This window comes from Sciurus carolinensis, chromosome 2, assembly GCF_902686445.1.
Source record: "Sciurus carolinensis chromosome 2, mSciCar1.2, whole genome shotgun sequence".
Taxonomy (NCBI): domain Eukaryota; kingdom Metazoa; phylum Chordata; class Mammalia; order Rodentia; family Sciuridae; genus Sciurus; species Sciurus carolinensis.
This window is the reverse complement of record NC_062214.1, coordinates 178,465,997-178,489,218: the sequence shown is the minus strand read 5'-3', so window position 1 is coordinate 178,489,218 and position 23,222 is coordinate 178,465,997. Positions and strand designations below refer to the sequence as shown.

General features: G+C 32.9%; 1 protein-coding gene across 7 annotated transcripts in view; it reads left to right on the top strand.

Annotated features, from left to right (window-relative positions):
- Cep128 (centrosomal protein 128) overlaps window positions 1–23,222 on the top strand; it is a 418,908-nt gene that overhangs the window by 166,103 nt on the left and 229,583 nt on the right. For all 7 annotated transcript variants that reach the window (XM_047541495.1, XM_047541492.1, XM_047541498.1 and 4 more), the window contains 2 exons: window positions 1,972–2,031; window positions 17,395–17,587. In XM_047541495.1, the coding sequence (XP_047397451.1) occupies window positions 1,972–2,031; window positions 17,395–17,587 (253 nt within the window). The remainder of the gene's footprint in view (window positions 1–1,971; window positions 2,032–17,394; window positions 17,588–23,222) is intronic.

Below are 23,222 nucleotides of genomic sequence, written 5' to 3'. Positions count from 1 at the left end.
TTAAAGATACTTCAGTCTCATAGGACAATCTTTGATAATTTCAGAGCTCAACTAAATAGATTAACTGTACTTCATAACTTTATTTTAGTCTGCCTTTTCCCATAATACTTGATCTGAATATTAATTCTCTTGCATAGTATGAAGAAGATGGGTTTGGGATTAATACAGATGTGGGTTCAAATTGACAGATGTAGGTCACAAATTTTAATGTACAACTTTGGATATTACATAATTTCTATACTCTCTAAGAATTCATATCTCCAATTATAAGTTGGCTCATTTTGAAGTTAATATAAGATGGCATATAAAGTTATACACTATAATATGAAATATTTTGCACTTAGTAAATACTAAGGTAACAATATTAGTATTAATGTTGACTATTGTTATTACGTATTTTTTTTGATAATACGTTCACATATGCTTATGCCTACTCTTTATTTCTTTTTAGACTCAAATGTCAGTTGCCATAATAGACCTTGACATTTGTTTATGGATGATAACATCTTAATATGTAGAAACAATGGGGTATTGAATGTGTTTGGTGTGTTGGACACTGTGCTAACTGTTAATTTGCTTGATCTATATACTTTGACCATATCAGGTAATTTGCTTTACATATGATATCTCCAGCATAGAGAAATTAAACACAGCCCTTGCAAGTGATCAATGCTGTTGTTTTAAACATGAAATAATATGTAAATCTCTGAAACATATTACAAAATATGAATGTTACTTATATTCCTTATATCATATTATTCTTTACTTCAATTTTGAGCACTATAGCTTAGGTTAATGAAGATTTAATTAAGATACGTGAAAGTTGAGCAAGTAGTACATTATGAGCACATTTTCAGAGAAAAATGTATTTCTAATACTTTTTCCAATTATAATCTGTCACAAATGAATGTTTACATATATTCAGCAACAGACTAGATAGTCAAAGGGGAAGAAAACACTGAGAACTAGGGTGATTAGGAAAAATTGTACAGAAAAGGCAGAGAGCTGTAGATGAAAAGGTGGATTAGAGAAAGGCTTGGTATAAGAATACAGCACTAGTCACTTTATATGTTTGTGTTTGTCCTATGTCTAAAGAATTAACATATAATATTCCTGACAAGAAAGTAATGTGAACACACATCGGGAGGTGTGAAAGTATGTGAGAATGGGCATAGACATCTCTTTACATAAAGATAAGATATTTTTAAACAAAATATCTAGGAAGAAGTAATATCACGTCACACAGGGTTCAAAGAAAGTAGGAATGAGAAAAAAAATGTGTGTATAATTATAGAGTTATTGACAACATTTGAGTATTGTTTTACTTTATCAGTAAGACAAAACCAGATGGTGAGGGATTTTACAAATGAATTGTTGTGAAGAAAACTAGGGAAGCTAATATAGAAAATAATTAATTGTAGAGCTTTGCTACTACCTTGAAATATAAAGCAATATTTGTATGAAGTCATGTCGATGAGTTTTTGAGTTTTTGTCTGCTCTTCCCAGGAATTGATGAGGCAAAATGCCCATCAGAGCATTAATGAAGGATAATGAGATAAAGAATAGAGTTTCCATGTAATTATATCTAAATCTCTGCAAAATGCATGTTATGGAACAAGACTGAGGAAAAGATACAAACAGAAGTGAGATAAATTGTCTCTAATCAAGGCTGCTGTCCATGAAAGATTACATGGAATCACCTTTCAGATATCATAACAATGATAGCCCTTGATAGTTGATTTTTTTATGTTTCTATTTTTAAGCTAAATATTTACTGTCAATAAATAAACACATAAGTAGGCATTTAATAAAAGGTGGTTTGGAATTGGTTGAGTACTTCATACAGATTTTCTTCTTTTTAAATCCTTAACTTCAATGAGTAAATTTTGGATATTATGGTGAAGAATTTCATTTATGAAAGTTCATGTCTGAGAAAAATCCATTTCTAATACTCTTTCCTCTTTTTTGAAGGTTTTGTCCTCTGGTCCTGATATACATTGTGACCCACATCGCTGGTTAGCAGAAAGCAAGGTAATTATTCATGCTTATCTTAAGTTTATCAAAATATTTATGAAGTGCAAGTCATCCTATTTGATTTATTCATATATTTTGTCATATAACTGACAATTTGTCATGCTTCATTCTAAGGAAGATATCAGTGCAGTTCATTAAAAAAATGTTTATGTTTCTTATTTTAACATTTAGAAATTAGCCCAATTATATTTTGGTTCTTTGGGTTAAGTGCAAACAATGCCTGTCAGCTCCATATGGCACAAGCAAATCCCTTCACCTTGCTGAGTTATTCACAAAATGAGAGGTGTGAACTTGATATCCTAAAGATAACTTCCCTCTTCATGGGTCTTTGGCATTAATTTGGTTTAAATTTAATGGAAGATGGGCAAAAACAAAAGGAACAATTTTTAAATTTTATAAAAAAGATTCTACTACACTGTGGGATAGCTATCAGCTACCTTAATATATCAACTTGCAGATTCATTTATTAAAATTTATGGAATATTATGACCCTTTAGTTTTAAGTACATCCTTGAAGTATCAACTCTCATGCACTTGCTTTCCTTTTTAGTATAGTTTCCCTCAGTTTTAAGACACTAATATCAGAAAAATCTTTCTTTTAAATTCCATAAGAAAACCACCTATGTTACAAAAACTCCACCAATTAAGCTCCAATTGAGGATTTTATTATAAGAAAGAACCTTTAAGTTTTGTCTTTTATTCTTATTTTAAAAATAAGAAAAGTGAGGTCTCGGAGAAGGAAAGTGACTTATCCATTGCCATGTAATGAAAGAAAGATCAGATTACCTGCCATATCTGAGTTACAATTAATGTCTTAACCCCTCTACATATTATTATCCAAAGTCTTTGCTTCTTTTTTTAAAAAAAATTTTACAGACTGCATTTTGATTCATTGTACTTATTCTTTTGGTAAGATTCATTGATTGTACAATACTTCATGTCACACTGTGAATATGAGGATTAGCAAGCCATGCACTTTGCTCTCATGTATAATAGGGAAAACTGAGATGTAAACACATTTAAAAATATTTTAGTGTGCTATGTTGTTAAAGATAGGTCACCATTGAAAAAGTAACATAGAACAAGAAAATATCTCTGACATTTGTACTGAGACAACCATGGAGTATGATACTATAAGCATGTCCTTAGAAGCTCCTGGAAAAGAGCAGTGTTTTAGTATTAATCTAACCAAATATATGTAGAAGTTGTCTAGTTGGGTAATTATGGGTAGAACAATGGCAGAAAGATGAGGGTATTTTTATAATCACGGACAATGCACTGAGGTTGTTGAGTAAGGAATAGGTGGGAGGCCATGCAAAGATAGAAATCACCTTCGAAGGCCAGCTCAGCACTAGACAAGTCTCTTCAAACAGAAAAAAGAAACAAAGAACATTTTTAATAAGAAAATAACAGTATTACAATTGAATGCTAGAATTTATCTTACCTCATAAATTTTCCTTTAAAACCAGTAATGCTCTGCTTCCCTAACCATTTTTGATAGAAATAAATGCAAATTTGTATTTTTGTCACCTGAACAGGAAATTTAGAATATGCATGTTTTGCTATCTCAGTATTTTTTGGCCAGGAACTTCTGTTGTGCATTAATATAACATTTCTCTTCTTTTTCCCAACTCTGCAATTCTGACAACAAGAGCAATGTACTTGGAATTTTCTTTCAAGTTAAAATCTTTATCATTTCTGAACAGAAAGCTTTCACTGCTATGGTTCAGTTAAATTATGAGAGCCAGAGATGACTCTTAATCATAGCTCTTTAATTTGGGAGCTAGTGAGCAGTTTTCCCTTATCATTTAATGGGATTGAACTTCTGATCAGACCGGTTTTAATACTGCATGAGACAACTGTTCTTTCTACACTGTAAAAGGCTGTGATAAAAAATACCACCCTGACCAACTGACTAAGGAGGAATTGAATCTATTTACTAGAAAGATGGCTTAGGTTATTGATGGGCTACAATACTGTAATTCCCATGAACTATGACTGGATAGCACTATAAGTATTGAAGATAAGATCTGAAATCAGAGGACAAAAACTATATGGAAAGTAGAATTGCTATTCAGCTAGTCCATGCTGACATCTTGCAGTATTGGAAGGACCTCTGAGAGGGCATTTGGTAATTGTTTTCATAAATCTACTAAATGAATTTCTTCTGTTAGTGTTAATTCTAGAGGAAGTAGAGTATTGGGTGGGGATTTTATCACTGTTGCTTTGTTGGCAGCGGTGACATAACATAAATGTAAAGTCCAACTGAGAGTTGGACCAGGTTCAGAGATAAAATAACCAATGAAAGGTCAGGAGAAGACATTACAGGAAGGAAGAAGGTAGAAAGGTTGTTAAAAAAATGCCAGGAAAAGAGTTCTTGTAGATTAGGGATGAATTTTTGTCATAAATTCTACCAAGGCATGTAGAGGTCGAATTTTATTTAGCTTAACTGAGAATTTACTGAGTAACTACAGTATTTTAGAGGTTATGTTACAAGTGATGAGGAATCAACTTTATTTAAAAAAGGCAGGCACATATGCCGAGAAATTTAATGTTATATGTAAAAGCTGTAATACAGTTATGCATATGCTACCATGGAGGCTGGCACCGCTGATGAATCTTTTTTGTTGTTGTACATGGACGGCATGCCTTTATTTTATTTGCTAACTTTTGTATGCTGTGCTAAGGATTGAAACCAGTGCCTCACAGGTGCTAGGCAAGCGCTCTGCCACTGAACCTCAGCCCTAGTCCTGCTGATGAGTCTGAAGTATGATGCAGAGAAAATTATTTTAGCAATGGCATGGAAGAAGAATAGCATGATAATGCAAAGAAACCCAAAGTGATTCGGCAAGAGTAGAATATGAAAAGGTGTAACAGAGAATGGCAGGGAAGGAGGAGTCAGGCAGAGAGAGGAATTATGTTTGTAGAAAAGAGTCTTGTCTGTCATTTTCAGGAGCTTGGATTTAGATATGCATGTAGGGAAGAATCAAAGGAGCTTTGAATAAGAGAGTGACATGCTCATGTTTATATTTTTGAAGCATCACCCTGATAGTGATGTGAAAGGTGGATTAGAGATGGTAAGTTTAAGGCAAGTAGACAAGTTAAGAGGCTTTTCCCATAAACTGGTTGAGATAGGGTGACACTCTTTATTCAAGAAATTGTTCAGAGATTTAAGGACAAGAAAAGATGGGAGTAATATTTTGGTGGTAATGTGCCAGTGATAATTGATGTCATGTCAGAGGGTGATGGAGAAGGAGGTGTCTGGATTTTCAAGCCAACTAGGCAAGGGTTGGTATTCAAATAAATGGGCATGCAGAGTCCTAGGTAGGCAGACTATCAAAGGTATTTAAAGAGATTCCACCATAAGAATTGGTATTCAGAAAGGTCAATTTGCACAGGAAAGTCCAAAGAGAAGCAAGGACACAAGCATAGATAAGAGTTTAGATTCAAATTGTAGAAATAAATGGGAAATAACTTAAGACATGCACAGTGAGACAATAGGGACAACTTCACAAATCTAGAGATGACAGGTACTCTTTCAGGATGGAAACACATGCTAGCAAGAATCACTGTTGATCCCACATCTTAAATTACCATATTGTGATAGTGAACAAAGTTGATGTCACCTGCTCTTATGCACAACATAAGGTCCTGAGTGCTCTCATTTACACAATTCATTTTAGGACACCAATATTAATTATTTCCTTAAGATGCAACAAGTCAATTTAATATACTTCTTTGGCTATAGAAAGTTATATTCTTCCTTCTTGACCTTTTTATCCTGTTTACTGACTCCCCATTTACTCTTCTTTCCATAGTAAGTTTTATGAGGGAAGTCATCTTTCTTATTCCTCATTACATTTTTTTTTTCCTCATTACATTTTAAAAAAATTATTTATTTTGATTCATTGTAAACCAATGGGGTGCAACTTGTTTCTCTGGTTGTACATGAAGTAGAGTCATACCATTGTGTAATCATACTTGTACATAGGGTAATGATGTTTGTCTTATTCTGTTATTTTTCCTTTCCCCACCCCTCCCAACCCTCTTTTTCCTCTATACAATTCATCCTTCCTCCATTCTTGCCTCCCTCCCACCCCCCATTATGTATTATCATCTGCTTATCAGAGAGATCATTCATTCTGTGGTTTTTGGGGATTGGCTTGTCTCACCTAGCATAATATTCTCCAACTTCATCCATTTGCCTGCAAATGCCATAATTTTATTTTTCTTTATGACTGAGTAATATTCCATTGTTTATATATACCACAGTTTCTTTATCCATTCATCAATTGAAGGGCATCTAGGTTGGTTCCACAATCTGGCTATTGTGAATTGAGCAGCTCTGAATATTGATGTGGCTGTATCACTGTAGCATGCTGATTTTAAGTTCTTTGGGTATAGGCCAAGGAGTGGGATAGCTGGGTCAAATGGTGGTTCCATCCAAGTTTTCTAAGGAATCTCCACACTACTTTCCAGAGTGACTGCACTAATTTGCAGCACTACCAGCCATGTATGAGTGTACCTTTTTCCCCACATCCTCGCCAACACCTTTTGTTGCCTATATTCTTGATAACTGCCATTCTTTTTGGAGTGGGATGAAATCTTAGGGTGGTTTTGATTTGCATTTCTCTTATTACAAGAGATGTTGAACATTTTTTCATATATTTGTTGATTGCTTGTAGATCTTCTTCTGTGAAGTGTCTGTTCATATCCTTAGCCCATTTGTTGATTGGGTCATTTGTATTCTTGGTGTAGAGTTTTTTGAGTTCTTTATGGATTCTGGAGATGAGTGCTCTATCTGAAGTATGAGTGGCAAAGATTTTCTCCCACTCTGTAGGCTCTCTCTTCACATTGCTGATAGTTTCCTTTGCTGAGAAAAAGCTTTTTAGTTTGAATCTATCCCAATTGTTGATTTCTGCTTTTGTTTCTTGTACTAGGGGAGTCCTATTAAGGAAGTCTGATCCTAAGCTGACATGTTGAAGATTTGGACCTACTTGTTCTTCTATAAGATGCAGGGTCTCTGGTCTGATTCCGAGGTCCTTGATCCATTTTGAGTTGATTTTTGTGCAGGGTGAGAGATATGGGTTCAGTTTCATTCTGCTGCATATGGATTTCCAGTTTTCCCAGCACCATTTGTTGAAGAGGCTATCTTTTCTCCATTGTATATTTTTGGCACCTCTGTCTAGTATGAGAAAACTGTATTTATTTGGGTTTGTCTCTGTGTCCTCTATTCTGTACCATTGATCTACCTGTCTATTTTGGTGCCAACACCATGCTGTTTTTGTTACTATTGCTTTGTAGTATAGTTTAAGTTCTGTTATTGTGATACCCCCTGCTTCACTCTTCCTGCTAAAGATTGCTTTAGCTATTCTGGTTCTCTTATTTTTCCAAATGAATTTCATGATTGGTTGCTCTATTTCTATGAGGTATGTCATTGGGATTTTAATTGGAATTGCATTGAATCTGTATAGCACTTTTGGTAGTATGGCCGTTTTGACAATATTAATTCTGCCTGTCCAAGAACATGGGAGATCTTTCCATCTTCTATATTTAGAGGAGCTGAAAAATTTCACCAGAAAATTTCTAGAACTCATAAATGAATTCAATAAAGTAGCAGGATATGAAATCAATGCTCATATCTAATGCCTCATTACATTTTTAGCACTTACTGCAATGCCTGGCTAATGACTCAGTATTTTTAAGAGTAATTATATATTTGCATTTTCCATTCAAGATTCTTCCTCAGCTTAAATATTGTAGCTTAATATTATAAATAACAAATGAGATTTTAGCAAATGTTCTGCTTCTGGTCATTGCTTGTATTTGATCAGAGCTGTGAACTTTAAGAATATGTGGATAATAAATACACAGCTTGTTTGGGGAGTTTTCTGTATTGTTCTCTTTGCTGTTTTCCCTAGGGTACACAATTTGCAATATAACATATTCTGGGCATTGATAAGCATTTGCATTTCCTTCCCATACAACTGAGACAGCTTTTGAGATTATATAGTTTCACCTCAGTTTGTAGATAGGAAAACTTAGGCTTGGGCAGTATTGAGTTTTACTTAAGGACATAAAGGTAATTACTGAGAAGGGTTTAGAGCTTGAGTTTCTGAACTCTTTGCCATTGCTTCTCTCCCTTGGATGTGTAATCTAGACTTTACATTTATGAATATTGTCATTTTGTAACATGAATATTTTCAAACAGTCCATTGTGTGAGAGATATTAGACCCAGTATATTTAATTTGTATTGAGGGATCTGAATAATCATCTAGTATTTTATCCTTATACAGAAAAGAAAATATTGTACTTGGTATCTTGGTTCATTTGTTGAAAATATGCTTTAGATTGTGTACATGGAATATGTTCAATTTGAGAAAGTTTTATATTATAAATATGTAATGTTATGGAACTATTTTTGCTGTTTTCCTTATATGCATAACTAAAATGTAGGGAGATTATTTACTTAGATTATAATTATATTTTTAGGTTGACATGGATTTGAGTTTTTCAGTTCTGGTTTAGTTTTGTTTTGGTGGCCTAGCACATTCTAAATAATTATCATTCTCTTTATTCTGTTTCTTATGTAAGCACTTTTTTTTCAAAATTATTTTTAGAGTTTTCATGAAGGAAACATAGTTGTTAACACAGCAAAATTATGGGTCCTAATATTTTTACCAACTCTAAACTGTAATCTTTTTTATTTGAATTTTCTGTTTTCCTTGGTGTTTAATTTTGCGTCTTTCCATAGTGACTTTATTATTATGCTAAGTTTCAGTGGAGAATTTTCACAGATTAAAAAAAAAATCATTGTGATAGTTTTACTAGATACTTACAAGTATTCCTACCTCATTACAAGCTGTCAACAATGAAGGTTAAAAAAAAAGTGCTTTATTTTGAAATTATCTATTTTGGTTTATTTAGCAGTGCTTGTTGATATAGTTAAATAAATGAACCTATTATGTAATCTCTAAAATGCTCCTGTGAGCGGTTAATAGAATGGTTTTTGTTCTGTGATTAATAGCCTTGTTAGTTAATTATTATTTGGAATTGTTAAAGTTTTTCCTGTACTGTGTTCCAAGCTGCTTCTCCAAGATTCTTAATGAAGATATTTATCTAATAAACACTGATTCTCATAATTGGTTATTGGTTGATTAAATTTCTGTAGATTGATTTTTAATCTACATATATATTCAATTTGTAACAAGCATATAACTATAACCTACTTTTATTCTGTTTGATAATGGAATGAAGACTTGATAGGAATAAATTAAAGGCCATATTTTATTAGTCTGCTTGGGCTGTGATAACAAAACACCCCATGCTGGATAGCTTCAACAACAGACATTTATTTTCTCACAAACCTGGAGACTGAATGTCCAAGATCAAGGTTCAGTTTTGGCTTTTGGTGAGTTCTCTTCCTGTCTTGTAGAGGGCCAACTTTTCTCTATGTTGTCAATTGACTTTTGTTCTCTAAGGGAAATTATGATGTATCTTCCTCTTATAAGGACAGCAGAACAGATTAGGGCCTGACCCTGATCTGACTTTTCTGACTTCTGTAAAGATCCTCTTTCTATATATAGTCACACTCTGGGTTTTCAGTGAAACCCAAATTTCCCATCTGAATTTTGGTAGGATACAGGTCAATTCACAACACCCGTCACACCTATTTAATACTTCTTTTCAGGGGTAGTTTTTCATTGTTGTTGCTTATTGTTTTGTTTTGTTTTAATGGAAATCAAATGGATTATTGTTAGAAAGAAACAAATGTGTTGTTTCTCTACTACCACCTCTTAGCAATAGTAACCACTTTAGGTTATTAATAAAGATCAGAGATTGGGATGGAGCATGTAGGAAAGTGCTAAAGAATGGGAAATGTGAACTTGTTTTTCACATATGCAATTAAACCCTGAGTAAAAACAGATGAAGCCAAAGGATTGAAGCACGTGATCACCAGTGATTCATTTTGTTTTTACTACATCAATTTCAAGAAATTAAATTGGTAGTGAGTGAAAATTTAGAATAGCAGGCAATTACATAATTATGATTTGAAATTTGTTTTCCTTTTTGAGATATCAGATTATCTGGTAAAACTATAGTTTCATTTTCATGTGATAGAAAATAGAGCTGAGAAGAACCTTGTACCTGATCATATTAGAATAGGTATCTGCAGTGTGGTTTGATGTAGTCCCCTCCATTCTTTATTGATTCCCAGTGTTGAAGGGGGAAGTGTTTCTTTCATTCATCATAATGCTCTTACTGTTGTTTTTTATAGCACATGTTTCCTAGAAATGGATATGATACTTGAACCCATGTGTACATCAGAAGATAAAACAGTTAAGAAATAGTCTGAATGAGTTGTATACATCAAGAAAGCAGTATTTTCTCACCTTTTCTTGTGTTTGTGCTTTTCACCTGACACTTGTAGCTATTTACTTTTACCATATATGATGCAAACCGATCCAATTAAATCCTGAATTATTACCTAATCATGACTTGTTGTCAAAACAGGTGGTCTGGGCTGGGGTGAGAGCTCAGTTGGTAAAGTGCTTGCCTTGCAATCGCAAGGCCGTAGGTTCGATTCCCAGCACCACAGGAAAAAAAAAAAAAAAAAAAAAAAAAACAACAACAACAAAAAAAACAGGTGGTCTTCCTATTGAAAGGAGGTTGAAAACTGACTTCTGTTTTCTCACAAGGTCTCTTCTGTAGTCTGTGGTTAACCTACCCTTTATCAGTTTGTATTCCATTTGATAATTTTTTAAAAGTACATTCTTTTGGGTTTATCACTTTTAAATCCTTTTATCCTAGTATGTGTGTGTGTGTGTATGTAAGTTTATCAAAGTTATTTAATTTTGTTCTTTATTAAATGGTAATAATTACACCCTCATACTAATAAATCAATTTAATATTCTGACTTAATCAATTTGGATTAATCTACATGTATAATCAATTTGTAATAAGCATGATAACATTAATACCTGATCTCAGACCAGTGTTTCCAGAACTAATATATAGCATATTTCCATTGCCAGTGATTTAATCTTTTTGAAAATGTACCATATTCTCTAGGCATTTCAATTTTGAAATGTGAATATGAGGGTTGTAGATTTGCCTTTCGCCCAGCTTCCCCCATTTCTCAAGCACAATGGTTAATACCTACCTAGATCCTTGAAACTACTTGGTGAAGTAATTTAAAAGTATCAAAATTGTTTGAACAGAATCAGAAACTGTAGCTTTCAAAATGCCACCTGAAAGCCCTTATTTAGGACTGTGCCTGAAGAATATGGAGGTGCCAGGCTTGCATATGTGCAGACTTTAGCCCTTCTTCGTAGCTATATTTTTGTAGTCCAAATTAATAGTGATCAGATTCTAAATGCTTTTGAGTATTCATTCAGCTTTGTTAAGACACCCATTCTAAAAAAGAAATTGGACTTATTATTTCCAAAACATCACTTTCTGTTTTTGTTCCTTGAACAGGAGGTGCTCTATCTCTTTATGAGAACTTAACAGCATGTCAGTTTTCATTGAGTTAAAAGTGTGGGATCTGGCCCTGTGCAGAACCTGGGGTGCATCCATATATGCCTGTCCTCCCTGAAGCTTTCATCTGAAGAATAGTATAGCATTCCTGAAGAAAGTATTTAGGATTTAAATTGTTTGCAAGGATAAATATGTGTATGTGTTTATGGTGCAAAATCTAGCAAAAAGTCTTGGCTGTCAATATATCTTTTCCATAAATAGATCTAACCTTTCTTTTTTCCTCTGCATTGTATTACTAATAATATCATACTCACTGGGGCTCTTTGGATTATTTTCTTGAGGAGATGGCAAGATTTGGTGAGGTGAACAAAAGTCATGGTCTGTAGATTCAGATTGTGCTTTTTAATATAGAAGCAGGCAGTGAGAGTATAAGCTTTTCCTTATTTTGTCCAGTTAATGTCAGTAAACAAGTGACAAGGAATAACATTCAGAATCATATTCCAAATGAACTATATCTAAAATTACTAGTTAAATTGTAGAGAATAATCTATATCATATAATGCATTGAATTCATTCACATCTTAAAGGTCTTTGACAGTATAGAAATAAACAGAAATACATTCTGAATATCTATATCATCTCCCTTTCTACTCCCCTCTTCTTAGAAATAATCACTATAAACAGTGTGGTGTTCATATTTTAGTTCTTTTTCGGTTAGGTGGAGTGAGGTGTAGTTAATTTTGACAAAAGATGTCTATTTTTTATAGTAAAATATACTGTCCCTTCTTCCTGACACTCTTTGATATTGAGTATATATTCATCTGTTTTTTTTTTTAACTTTCAGTACTATCACTGCAAACTTGAGTTTTCTTTTCACCTTTGCTGCTTTTCTCTCCAGTGTTACTTTTGAGCTTCTGCTCAGCTCTTCTAAACTCTTGAGTGTCTCTGTTGTCACTCTGATTGGTTTCTCTCATTTGTTCTGCCAGTTTTATCTCCCTGAATTGCTTGAGGGTTCCTTAGTCTGTATCTTTTCTTTAGGTCTTTTAAGCTTTAGACCTACTAGTCATGTAACTATCTGTTCTGTGTTTCCTAGGTTTATCAACTCCAACATTTTCCAAGCTGACATTAACTTCTTCACTTCTAAATATCTTTGTTTCTTCTAGGTTTCCTGATTTGCAGCTTTATAAACTAAAACCTTGGCCATCAACTGATTCTTCTTCTAACTTTTCAATAACTTATGGGGATCTGTCAAATCTCAAATACATACACAGGTTATGATTTGGGTCTACAGTGTACCCCAAAGGCTCAAGCGTTAAAGACTTGATCCTCAGTACACAGTTTTCAGATGTGATGCATAATTGAATCATGAGGACTCTGACCATATCAATGAATTTATCCATAAATGATTCACATTTTATGGCATTATTGGGAAGTGGCAGACACTATAGACTGGGGGGGGGACTATGTGGAGGTCACTGAGGGCATGTCTGTAAGGGTTTTTTTCTTGTTTCTGTCCTTTTTACCATGCCCCCAGTCCCTCTGTCTGTCTGTCTGTCTGTCTCTGCCTCTTTGCTTCCCAGTGCTTCCCAGCTGCCACCAACTGAGCAGCTTTATTATGCCACACTCTTCTGTCATGTATTCTGCATTGTCTTAGACCCAAAGCAATGACCCTAGCTAAGCAAGGACTGAAACCTCGAGCCCAAACAAATATTTCTTCCTTTGATTTTCTTAGATTTTTTTTTTTTTTTTTTGATCACAGAGATGGATAGCTTACTGACTCATGTGCTTTGGTGCATCCCTCACACTTTTTATTTGCTTGGAGTGTTATAGTAATCTCTTGATTTTTCTCTGCTCTGTGTAGACTATATTTTCTAAAGAGTATAGTGTCTGAACTATAGTCTCATTTGCTAAATGAGGATGATGATATATCACCACACACTCAACCCAACACCTTTTTCCTCATGCTTCAGAAAAAGGTATGGTAGAAAATCCCTGCTTTTATCAGTCAGTTACCCATGTTTTTTGTCTCATGGAAACTTTTAACCTCTTTGCATGAATATTTCATAGGGAATATTGAGAAACAAAACAAAACAGATTTTATTAAATTTCCTTAATATTAATTGGTTCCCACAGCCCAACTGAAGTCTGTATCACCCTGTGACATTTGGACAAGACAGAGGACCGACAGATTGCATAGCATGTAGTAACATCACATCTCTCTTACTCAGGAAAGTTTCATTTTAGCTTCATTTTCCTCGCCCCTTTATCTTTTTATTCCTCCTTTTATGGTGTTTGAGTAACAGCTAAACTGTGGTAAAATTTAAATATCCTAAATTCTCTCATTTAGAGTGTTCCACTCAGTGTTTACTACTGCCATTCTATGGTTTTTAGTGTAATGATAGTTACACAGTCATCAGCACAATCAGTTTTAGAAAATTTTCATCACCCAAAAAGAAAATTAGTATCCCTTTGCCTACCACTCTGTGCTCACCTATATTTGCAGTCCTAACCAACTACTAATCTTCTTGCTCTATAGATTTCATTATTCTGGTCATTTTATATAAGTGAAATTTTATGATTTGCAGTCTTCTGTGGTTGACTTCTTTTATTTAACAGAATGTTCTCAAGGCTCATTCATGTGGTGGCATATAGCAGTACCATTTTTTTGTTGTTGTTGCCAAATAGTATTCCCTTATTTGCATATACTTAATTTTATTCATCCATTTATCATTTGATGAACATTTGGGTTGTTTCTGTTTTGACTGTTGTGTTTATGCTGCTATAAATAATACTTGTATGAATTTCAGCAGTGACATACATTTTATTTCCCTTGGGTGCATACCTAGCATTGAATTGCTAGGTTATGTGCTAAGTCTTTGTTTAACCCTGTCAGATTGTTTTCCAAAGAGTATTTATACCATTGTACATTCCTACCAGCAGTATGTCAGATTTCTACTTTCTACACATCCACACTAATAGTTGTCTTTTATATTAATATTTACCTTACTAGATGTGAAATGGAATTTCATTTTGGTTTTCATTTGCATTTCCTAGTGGCTAACCATGTTGAGTATCTTTTCATGTCCTTATTATCCATTTGTATACCTTCTATAGAGAAATGTCTGCTTAGATTTTGTGCCTGTTTTAAAAATTATATCACTGACTTTTATGTATTCTAGATATGTCTCTTAACAAATATGTGGTTTGATTTGCAAATATTTTCTCTCATTTAAAAGGCTTCTTTTTTCTTAGTTGGTGGAAACAAAGATTTTTGATTATCATGATGTACAATTTATCAACTTTTTTCTTTTGATTTTATTTTTAAGAAAAAATTATCACTTCAAGCTTATAAAGATCTATGCCTCTGTTTTCATTTGAAAGTTTCATAGTTTCAGCTCCTCTGGTCAGGTGTCTTTGATTAATTGTTTTCAATATTGTTTTGTATTGCTGTTTTTTGCTTTATTTTCTTGTGGTGCTAGGGTTTGAACCAAGGGCTTTGTGCTAGCTAGTCAAGTGCTTTACCACTGAGCTATACCCCCAGCTCACGACAATGTAGTGCTTGTAAAACTTTCACAGTATAGGTTTTGCTCTTTTCAAAAGTTTATTGGATTTTTATTCTTTTTTTTCCTTTCTATATACTGGGTATTGAACCCAGGGACACTTAGCTACATCCCCAGTCCTTTTAATATTTTTGAATTTTGAGACAGGTTTTCGTTGTTACTGAGACTGGCCTTGAACTTGCCATCCTCCTGCCTTGACCTCCTGAGCCACTGGGATTACAGGCATGCACCACCATGCCTCACTGGTGTTTTATTCTTTTGGTGTTCTTATAAATATGGTTTGATTTTTAAATTTTATGTTTTGACTCCTCATTGCAAGTCTATAGAAATATTATTTTTATTATAATGAATTTATATACTGCAACATGCTGAACTCTTTTATTCTAATAGGTTTTTAAGATAAAGTCATTTGAATTTTATACAGAGGCATGCTGTCTGAAATAAATTCATTCATTCATTCCTTTCTTTCTTTTTCTTTCCCTCCCTCTCTTTATTTCTCACATGTATTCATGTGGCTTTGTTCCTACATTTATTGCTGTATTGTATTACATCAGTAGTCTTTAAGTGTATACCAAACTTGCATTCCTGGGATAAATTCCACTTGATTTTGATATTAAAATCTTTTAATATATTTCTGGATTCTGTTAATATTTTGTGGAGGATTTAAAAAAAAAACAACTATATTTTTTAGCCATGGCTTTATTATAAGCAATCTGGGGAAATGTCCATGTGGTCCCAGAATTCTCACTCTGCTATGCCTGGGATAGAGCAATGGCCACCATGGAGGAAGGACTTTGCAACGTCTGGTTACACTTGTCAGGAATTTGTGCAGGTCAGATATAAAAGATGAAAAATACTGGTGCTCTGCCATTTGAGTAAGACTCCATATACCTTGACTGTAAACTGGAGAAGAGAGAGCCTTGTCTTCTTGGTAACATTTAGGAATGAGTAGTAGAGCTTTTTGTGGAAAGGAGGAGTGGGGGCAGTCATGTCTCAAGGGCCTGTTTTTAACCCTTTCTGCTGTTCTTAACCCATTGTGTCCCAAACCTGGAATAACTGTAAACACTTAAATTGTGCAATAATATATGAAAGTATATTACATTCACAGAATTGAAAACTTGGAACTTAATGGGTTAATGAAATTTAATTCAGTGTTTTGAACAGATGTTCCTTCATTTACTGTGGACCATAGAACAATTTCTGGAGAATTTCCTTTTTTTTTTTTTTGGAATAATAATTTTCAGGTGTTAGGAGTTGAAGACCAGTTCTGTAGAATTCTTCATGCCATCATTCCGGAGGAGGTTTTATATTAATAATTTTGACCTAGGTTTCACCTTCAAAAGCATGACTTTCCTTCATCCAACATATTTACATGTCACACATTGGTTGCCTTCCAATATTACTATATAATTGTTTTATAATTTTACTAATCATACTTTTTATCACTGAGGCACATTGCTCTATAGTCCTTCTGACCAAAGGGGCTGTGTCTCCTCTTTGGTGCTGGAGGTGCTTAAAACTGTCCTATAACAGCCTGATGTTGCTTCTCATCATCTGTTTCACTCAGTATACTTCTTATTGTGGTGAGGGCTATTTTGATTGTTTAAAATCAACTGGGGAATGAAGGGTATCCTTACTTGGAAAGATCTTGAGACATGACTGACTCCTGTATAGAAGGTGGAGGTATAGGAGGTATTTCTCCCCCCTCACACTTTAAGTATCTAAGTATTAGATTGAAGGTAGAATCTATCAGAAAGATTTGTCTTTACTTTCCTGACTTCTTATTTGCAGGAAGTTGTTGATTTTATCCCTGGACCTATAGTTAATCTCTTCTACCTGCATTCATTGGACCTATGGAGATAGGCATTTTTAGACTTAAAAAGTAGGAATTTCGTCTTTAAAAAAAAACCTACGCAAAGAAGTGTTTTTATTCTGGGACTTTTAAAAATTTCCAATGTCTATACTAGACTGCCTTGTATGTCAAATCAGGGACAACCTGTATTATGGTTAGAAATTTAATAGAATAGATATACCATTTTGTTGTCTTGCTAAAGATTATGGAGTATACTAAGTGTTTTATAAAAATCTAATAATATTCTAGATTTTCTGAAAAGTTCCTGACCAACTTTTAACTAATGTCAACATTTATGCAAAGTAAAACATTGTTATGTAGAAATTTTGCTTTAATTTTGTTTTTATTGTCTCCATTTGTTCAGATTATCATGATGTTACTTTATTTTTTCCTCATATTTTGAAATGCACTGTCCTTGATTTTCATTTTGTTTTCTGAAATATTAGATGTAAATGTTATTTTTTCAGACTAAACTTCAGTGGCTCTGTGAGGAACTGAGAGAGAGAGAAAACAGAGAGAAAAATCTGCGACACCAGCTGATGCTTTGCAGACAACAACTCAGGGATCTGACTGAAAACAAGGAATCTGAGCTCCAGTGTCTCTTTGAACAGATAGAAAGGCAGGAACAACTTCTGGAAGAAATACATCAGGAGAAGAGAGGTGTGTCAGCTGATTTTATTCTTATTTTTCTTTCTGTTTATGGAATCGTACAATTGGAAAAAAGGCTACTTCTACTACCCCTAGCTTGTACTGTTTCCAAATCTATCAGCTTTTCTTATCTCTTGTCTTCTAACTTTTCTTCATTTCTGAGACTATAAGAGGAAACTCTTGAGCCCTGAGAATTTTCCTTGAGCCACCAGTGTCCTTCCTCTGTGCAGTGCACTTGTATCTACTGGATGCTTGCAGGTATTAATTTGATAAGACATTCTTCTTCCCAGAGAAAATGATGAAGTTTGCATTTTTTATTCATTAATTCATTAAACAAATATTTATTTTGTGCCTATTTTGTATTATGGCACTCTAGTGGCTGAGAATACATTAGTGAATAAAGTAAAATAAAGCTAAATACCCTTATTTAGCTTTCTGTGGGGTGACAGGAAATAAATGTAATAAATAGGTAAACATATAACATGTTAGAAGATTGTAATCAAACTTGCAAGTATATTAGAGTAAGAAGGAGAATTTGGGGGAATAGTGGCAGGATTTAATATGTAGGTAATATCTAATTTTAAAAGTTGGCCCAGAGACTTGGAAAATTACTTTCCTACTTTGTAAGAGTAGGGATGCATCATGATGAGAAGAAGAAAAAAAATCAGTTATATATAGAAATCCTGTGTGTATCTTGTTTTGTTGACTTTGAATCATTGTTTATTGGTAAACTATTGAGAAGAATTAGAAGCTTTTTTTTTTTTGTTTGTGTGGTACTGGGGACTTAATCCAGGAATGTTCTACCACTGAGCTACTCCTGCCAGCCCTTTTTTATTTTTATTATTATATTTTTTATTTTGAGTCAGGATCTCACTAAGTTTTCAAGGCTGGCCTTGAACTTGTGATTCTTCTGCCTCAGCTTCCCAAGTAACTGGGTGCAAGAGGCTTAATATAATGTCCTAGTAAGAAAATTCAAACATAAACATATGATAATCCTTTTGAAATAAATGTTTCATTTTTCCTTTTAAAAATTAGGATTATTGTCTCACATGTACTACTTAGAAATTGTTTATTACTATACTGCAGTGATTTTCAATTGTTTTTGGTGTCAGGACCACAATATATATTTTTAAAATTTTAAGACCCAAAGAGCTTTTTAAACATATGTATACATATAATATATATACACACACACAGACACACACATATATATGTATAAATGTGTACCAAATTAAAAACTGAAAGTGAGAATTTTTAAAATGTTTTCGTTTGAAGTAATAATTACAGAGTCATTTTGCATTAATATACATGTTAATGGCAATAAATAGAAGAATCATCTTGTTTTGCATTTTTGCAAATCTCTAGTTGCTGGCCTAAATGAAAACAAGTTAGATTCTCATTTTTGCCTCTTTGTTGTATCTGTTGTTATACTCACATATCACATAACCTCTGGAAAAACTGTTCTTTACATTTTGCATATGATGAGAAATTGAGTGTTAAAAGGAAAATCATATCTTACGAGTGTTTTTAAGAGGTGTTGTACAGACTAGACTCTAGGCTACATTTTGAGAACTGTTACTCTAGGTAGTTGAAAGATAGAAACTTAACCTGTATTATTAGTAAATTTCAGAGAATGCTCTTTTTTATTTTTATGATAGTACATTAACATCTAATTATCAAAATTATAGATAAAAGCTATGTGGTCACATCTTATGGATTCCTCCCTGTTAGATTAGATTAGAACTCAGTTTTATTTTCAGTAGATATTATTAATATTATCACCCTACAAATAATTTCTTTGCATAAGCATAACTGAAATGTATATTATAAATACATGAAGTTGTCAGTGAGCAGAAATCCAGAAGAACCAAATAATTGTATACTTAGATAATCAAAGTCAAATTCTGAATTCTTTAGAAGGTAAATCTATAAAGTTTATTATGTCTCAGTATGATTGCTTTTATTTCTGCTTTTTTGGATTTAATGATAGTTTTTTGATTGCTTTGTATCCTTAGAACATTTTAATTCCTTACACATTTTAGAATCAACTTGTCAGTTTTTAAAAAGAATCTACTGGTGTTTGATAGAATTATGTTTTATAATTATGTAATTATACATTAACTGGAAGAGAACAGATATCTTAATATTGGTTCTTGTAATCCATGAATATGAAATATCTGTTTTGGTTGTCTTTAACTTTTTTGTAGTGTTAAATAATCAGGTTGAACATTTTTTTTTAGATTCATTTCTTTTTGTTTGTGTGATTTCTGATGATACAATAATGGGTATTTAAAATTTTCAAATTCCAGAATTTAGTATTTTGAAATATAATTAGCATTATAGTTTAAAACTTTGCTAATTTGTTCTCTAGTGGTTTTTATTGTTATTATTTTTGATGATTCCGTAGTACCTTGTGTTTTCCTAGTACATAGTCACATCACCTGTAAATAAAGATAGTTTTACTTCTTTTTCCTTCTTCCCTCAATCAACTAATTGAGATTGCCTGTTAATAGAAAACAAATTGTGCATTCTTGGGATTAACTCAATTTAATCATAATATATTTTTTCTTCTATATATGTCTAGGTTTAGTTTATTAATCTAGTAATAATCTTTGTCTATGTTCATGAGGAATATTTATCTATCACTTCATTCCTTCTAATATCATTATCTGATTTAAATATCAGTTGTAGTGATATGGCCTTATACAATAAAGTGAGTTGTGCTTTTCTTTTTATTTTTGGAGAGCATTTGTATAAAGATTGTATTGTTCTTTTATAATAAATTTATTAATGAAACCATTTAGGCCTATGGTTTATGTTTTGAGAAGACTTTTTAGAGATTTAAGGCTATTCAGAAATTCCGTTTCTTCTTGATCATTTTATTAATATGTGCCTTTCAAGAGACTTATTGATTTCACCTAAATTGTTGACTTTCTTGGCATAAATTTTTACAATGTTCCTTTTTAATCCTTTTATTTTTTGTAAGATCTGTTTGATGATTCTTACTGTATATGTTCCTGATATTGGTATTTTCCTCCCTTTTGTACTTTATCAGTCTTGCTAAGGGTTTAATCAATTTTTTTTTAGTATTTTCAACAAAATAACTTTTTGATTTTATTCTATTTATATTTTCCATATTTTCTTGATTTCTGCTTTTCATTTTATTCCCTTCTTTATATACCACTTGTTTCTTTCTTTTGCTTCTTAAGTTATATTTTGATCATACCAGTACTTTAGCAGTAGTCCACGAATTTTGCTGTGTTTTATTTTCATTATCATTTAGTTTGTATTATAAAATATTTCTTGGTGAATTTGTTTTTTTACCCAGTTTTGTTTGTTTGTTTTTTGAAGTATACTGCTTGATTTCCAAACTCTGTATGGAGGTGATTTTGTATTTTTTTAAAATTACTGACTTAATACCTTTATAGACCTAGAATGTATTCTCTATTAATAGGATTCTTTGAAATTTATTGAGACTTATTTGTACAACTTTTATTCTCGTCTATTTTAGTGAATTTTCTGTGTGCCCATGAAAAATAAGCTATGTTCTTCATTTATTGTGAAATGTTCTATAAATGTCACATGAATGATTTTTCAAATCTTCTGAGTTCATGATGATTTCTATATCCATTTTGACTTTTTTGTTTCCATCAACTCCCAAGAGAAGATTGTTTAAAAGATCTAAATATCACTGTGAATTTCTTTTTTGTTTTTGTTGTTGTTGTTGTTTCATGTAAAACTATAATTAGATTCTGTTTTCATAGTGAGAATGGGTCCATGTAGAAGGCTCCTATTACAATCTCTGTAAAAGTAGAAGAGGTGTTGAGGAAGGACATTTGTAGTGGATTAGAAAACAGATAAAAATATAAAATATTTTGTGTAATTCAGCATGGGATTGGATAGTGTTGGTGACTTATACAAGTCTCCAAGGTGTCAATGGTTTGACATTTGGAGAAATGGGAATGTCAGAAAGTGTGAACTGATTGGATCTGAGAGAAAGAGGGATCTTTTTTTTATCTGTGTCTTATAATCATAAATGAGAAAAGTTTATTTTAAGGGTCAAACTTTTGTAACAGAGAGGTGATATATTAATCTCTTGCCTTATGTATAAGATGTATTAGGAAGGTGCTGACTGATGGATTCAGAAATAATGAGAATTTTAATCTACTAAGCAAATGCTATTCTAGGAGACACTTATGGACATGTTATATGAGATATAGTATTAGAAATATAAGCTACATATTCTTGGTAAAAAGAATATTACTGATTACTTCTTTTGAGATCTATTCAGGCACATTTTTACTAAGAGATGTCATTTGAAAATGAAGCAGTATTTCCATAGGGAAAGGAAGGATAAAAAGAGAGTGTTGCAGAACTTATCTGCATAATGATTTTCCTGCTTACTTAACATATTTGTTCAGTACAACACACACAGGAGAGATAAATGACAACAGAACTGATGACTAAGTTTAGCTATTTCTGAAGTATCAGAGTTTTTTGTTGTGAAAATTTGTATATGATTCTTTTCATCATAGAAACTTATGTATTAATAGATGTAACAAGGTTAACTTACCTACTAGTGAAAAAAGAGAGAATCTTCCTGTTTTTAGAATTAATGCCATTCTCAGAACTGATACTTTAGTGTTATTTAATCTGACTTAAGTGACATTGCCCAGGGAAAAGGAGTTTCTATCAGTGAGTGCTACAGGATTTGTAGGTCTGAGTTGTCTTAGCCTTCCTGGATTATTCTGGACCTGTAGATTTGGGTTGGCATATTTGAAAAGGTGTGGAGATCTATTAAGGGGTTAATGTCACCAGGCCTCCTAGAAGTTTAAAAATTATTGACCAAGAAATTCTTTATTGTTATGAGTCATAACAAAGATAAGCATTAAAGAAAAGTAAACTGCAGCTGGGAGGATTTAGGTATGATAGAATTCTCTGAAACTGCAAAGTTTGCTGGAAACTAAAACTTGAAAGTTGCCAGAATTCATTTTCTTAAAGGTCTTAAGGAGAGGAGTCAATACAGTAAAATCACATTCACATTCTTGCTCTATGAAATGCTGATGATTATTGACAAATATAGAAGACAGTTTTCTTAACTTATTTTTCATTAAACTAAAATTATGAACTTTTAAGCATGGAACTGATCTTACTTTTTAGGTAGTCTGTGTTTGGCTATGACTATTCAGTATACATAATTTTTCTTCCTGAAGTAATTAAATTGACATGGCCTTTGAAATTCTTTCACCTTAAAGATGAAATTTGACCTCATGTAGCTTTGTTAAATTAGGTCAGGTCACCAACTTTCTATTTTCTTGATTCAATAAATACAATGTGTACGAGACAGTAATTCCCAGTAGCAGTGCATGGTACCAAGCCTTCCTGAATCTGTCCCTTGCTGTAATATACCTTTTATTGGGAATGTACACCTAAAGATGAAATAAGTCATCGTCAGGGCTTTCCTGTTAGGGAATTACCTTTTCCCAATAGCTTTAAAAGGAAAACTACTAATAGGAGGTGGAAGAAGGGAAATAATATTCTAACAATGTTAGAACACAATACCTTTGCAGCGGAGGACTACTTTCTCAATTTGTTTTTGCTTAGTGTCTGTGTTTTAGCCACTAAGTAGGCAGTAGAGGAAATATGC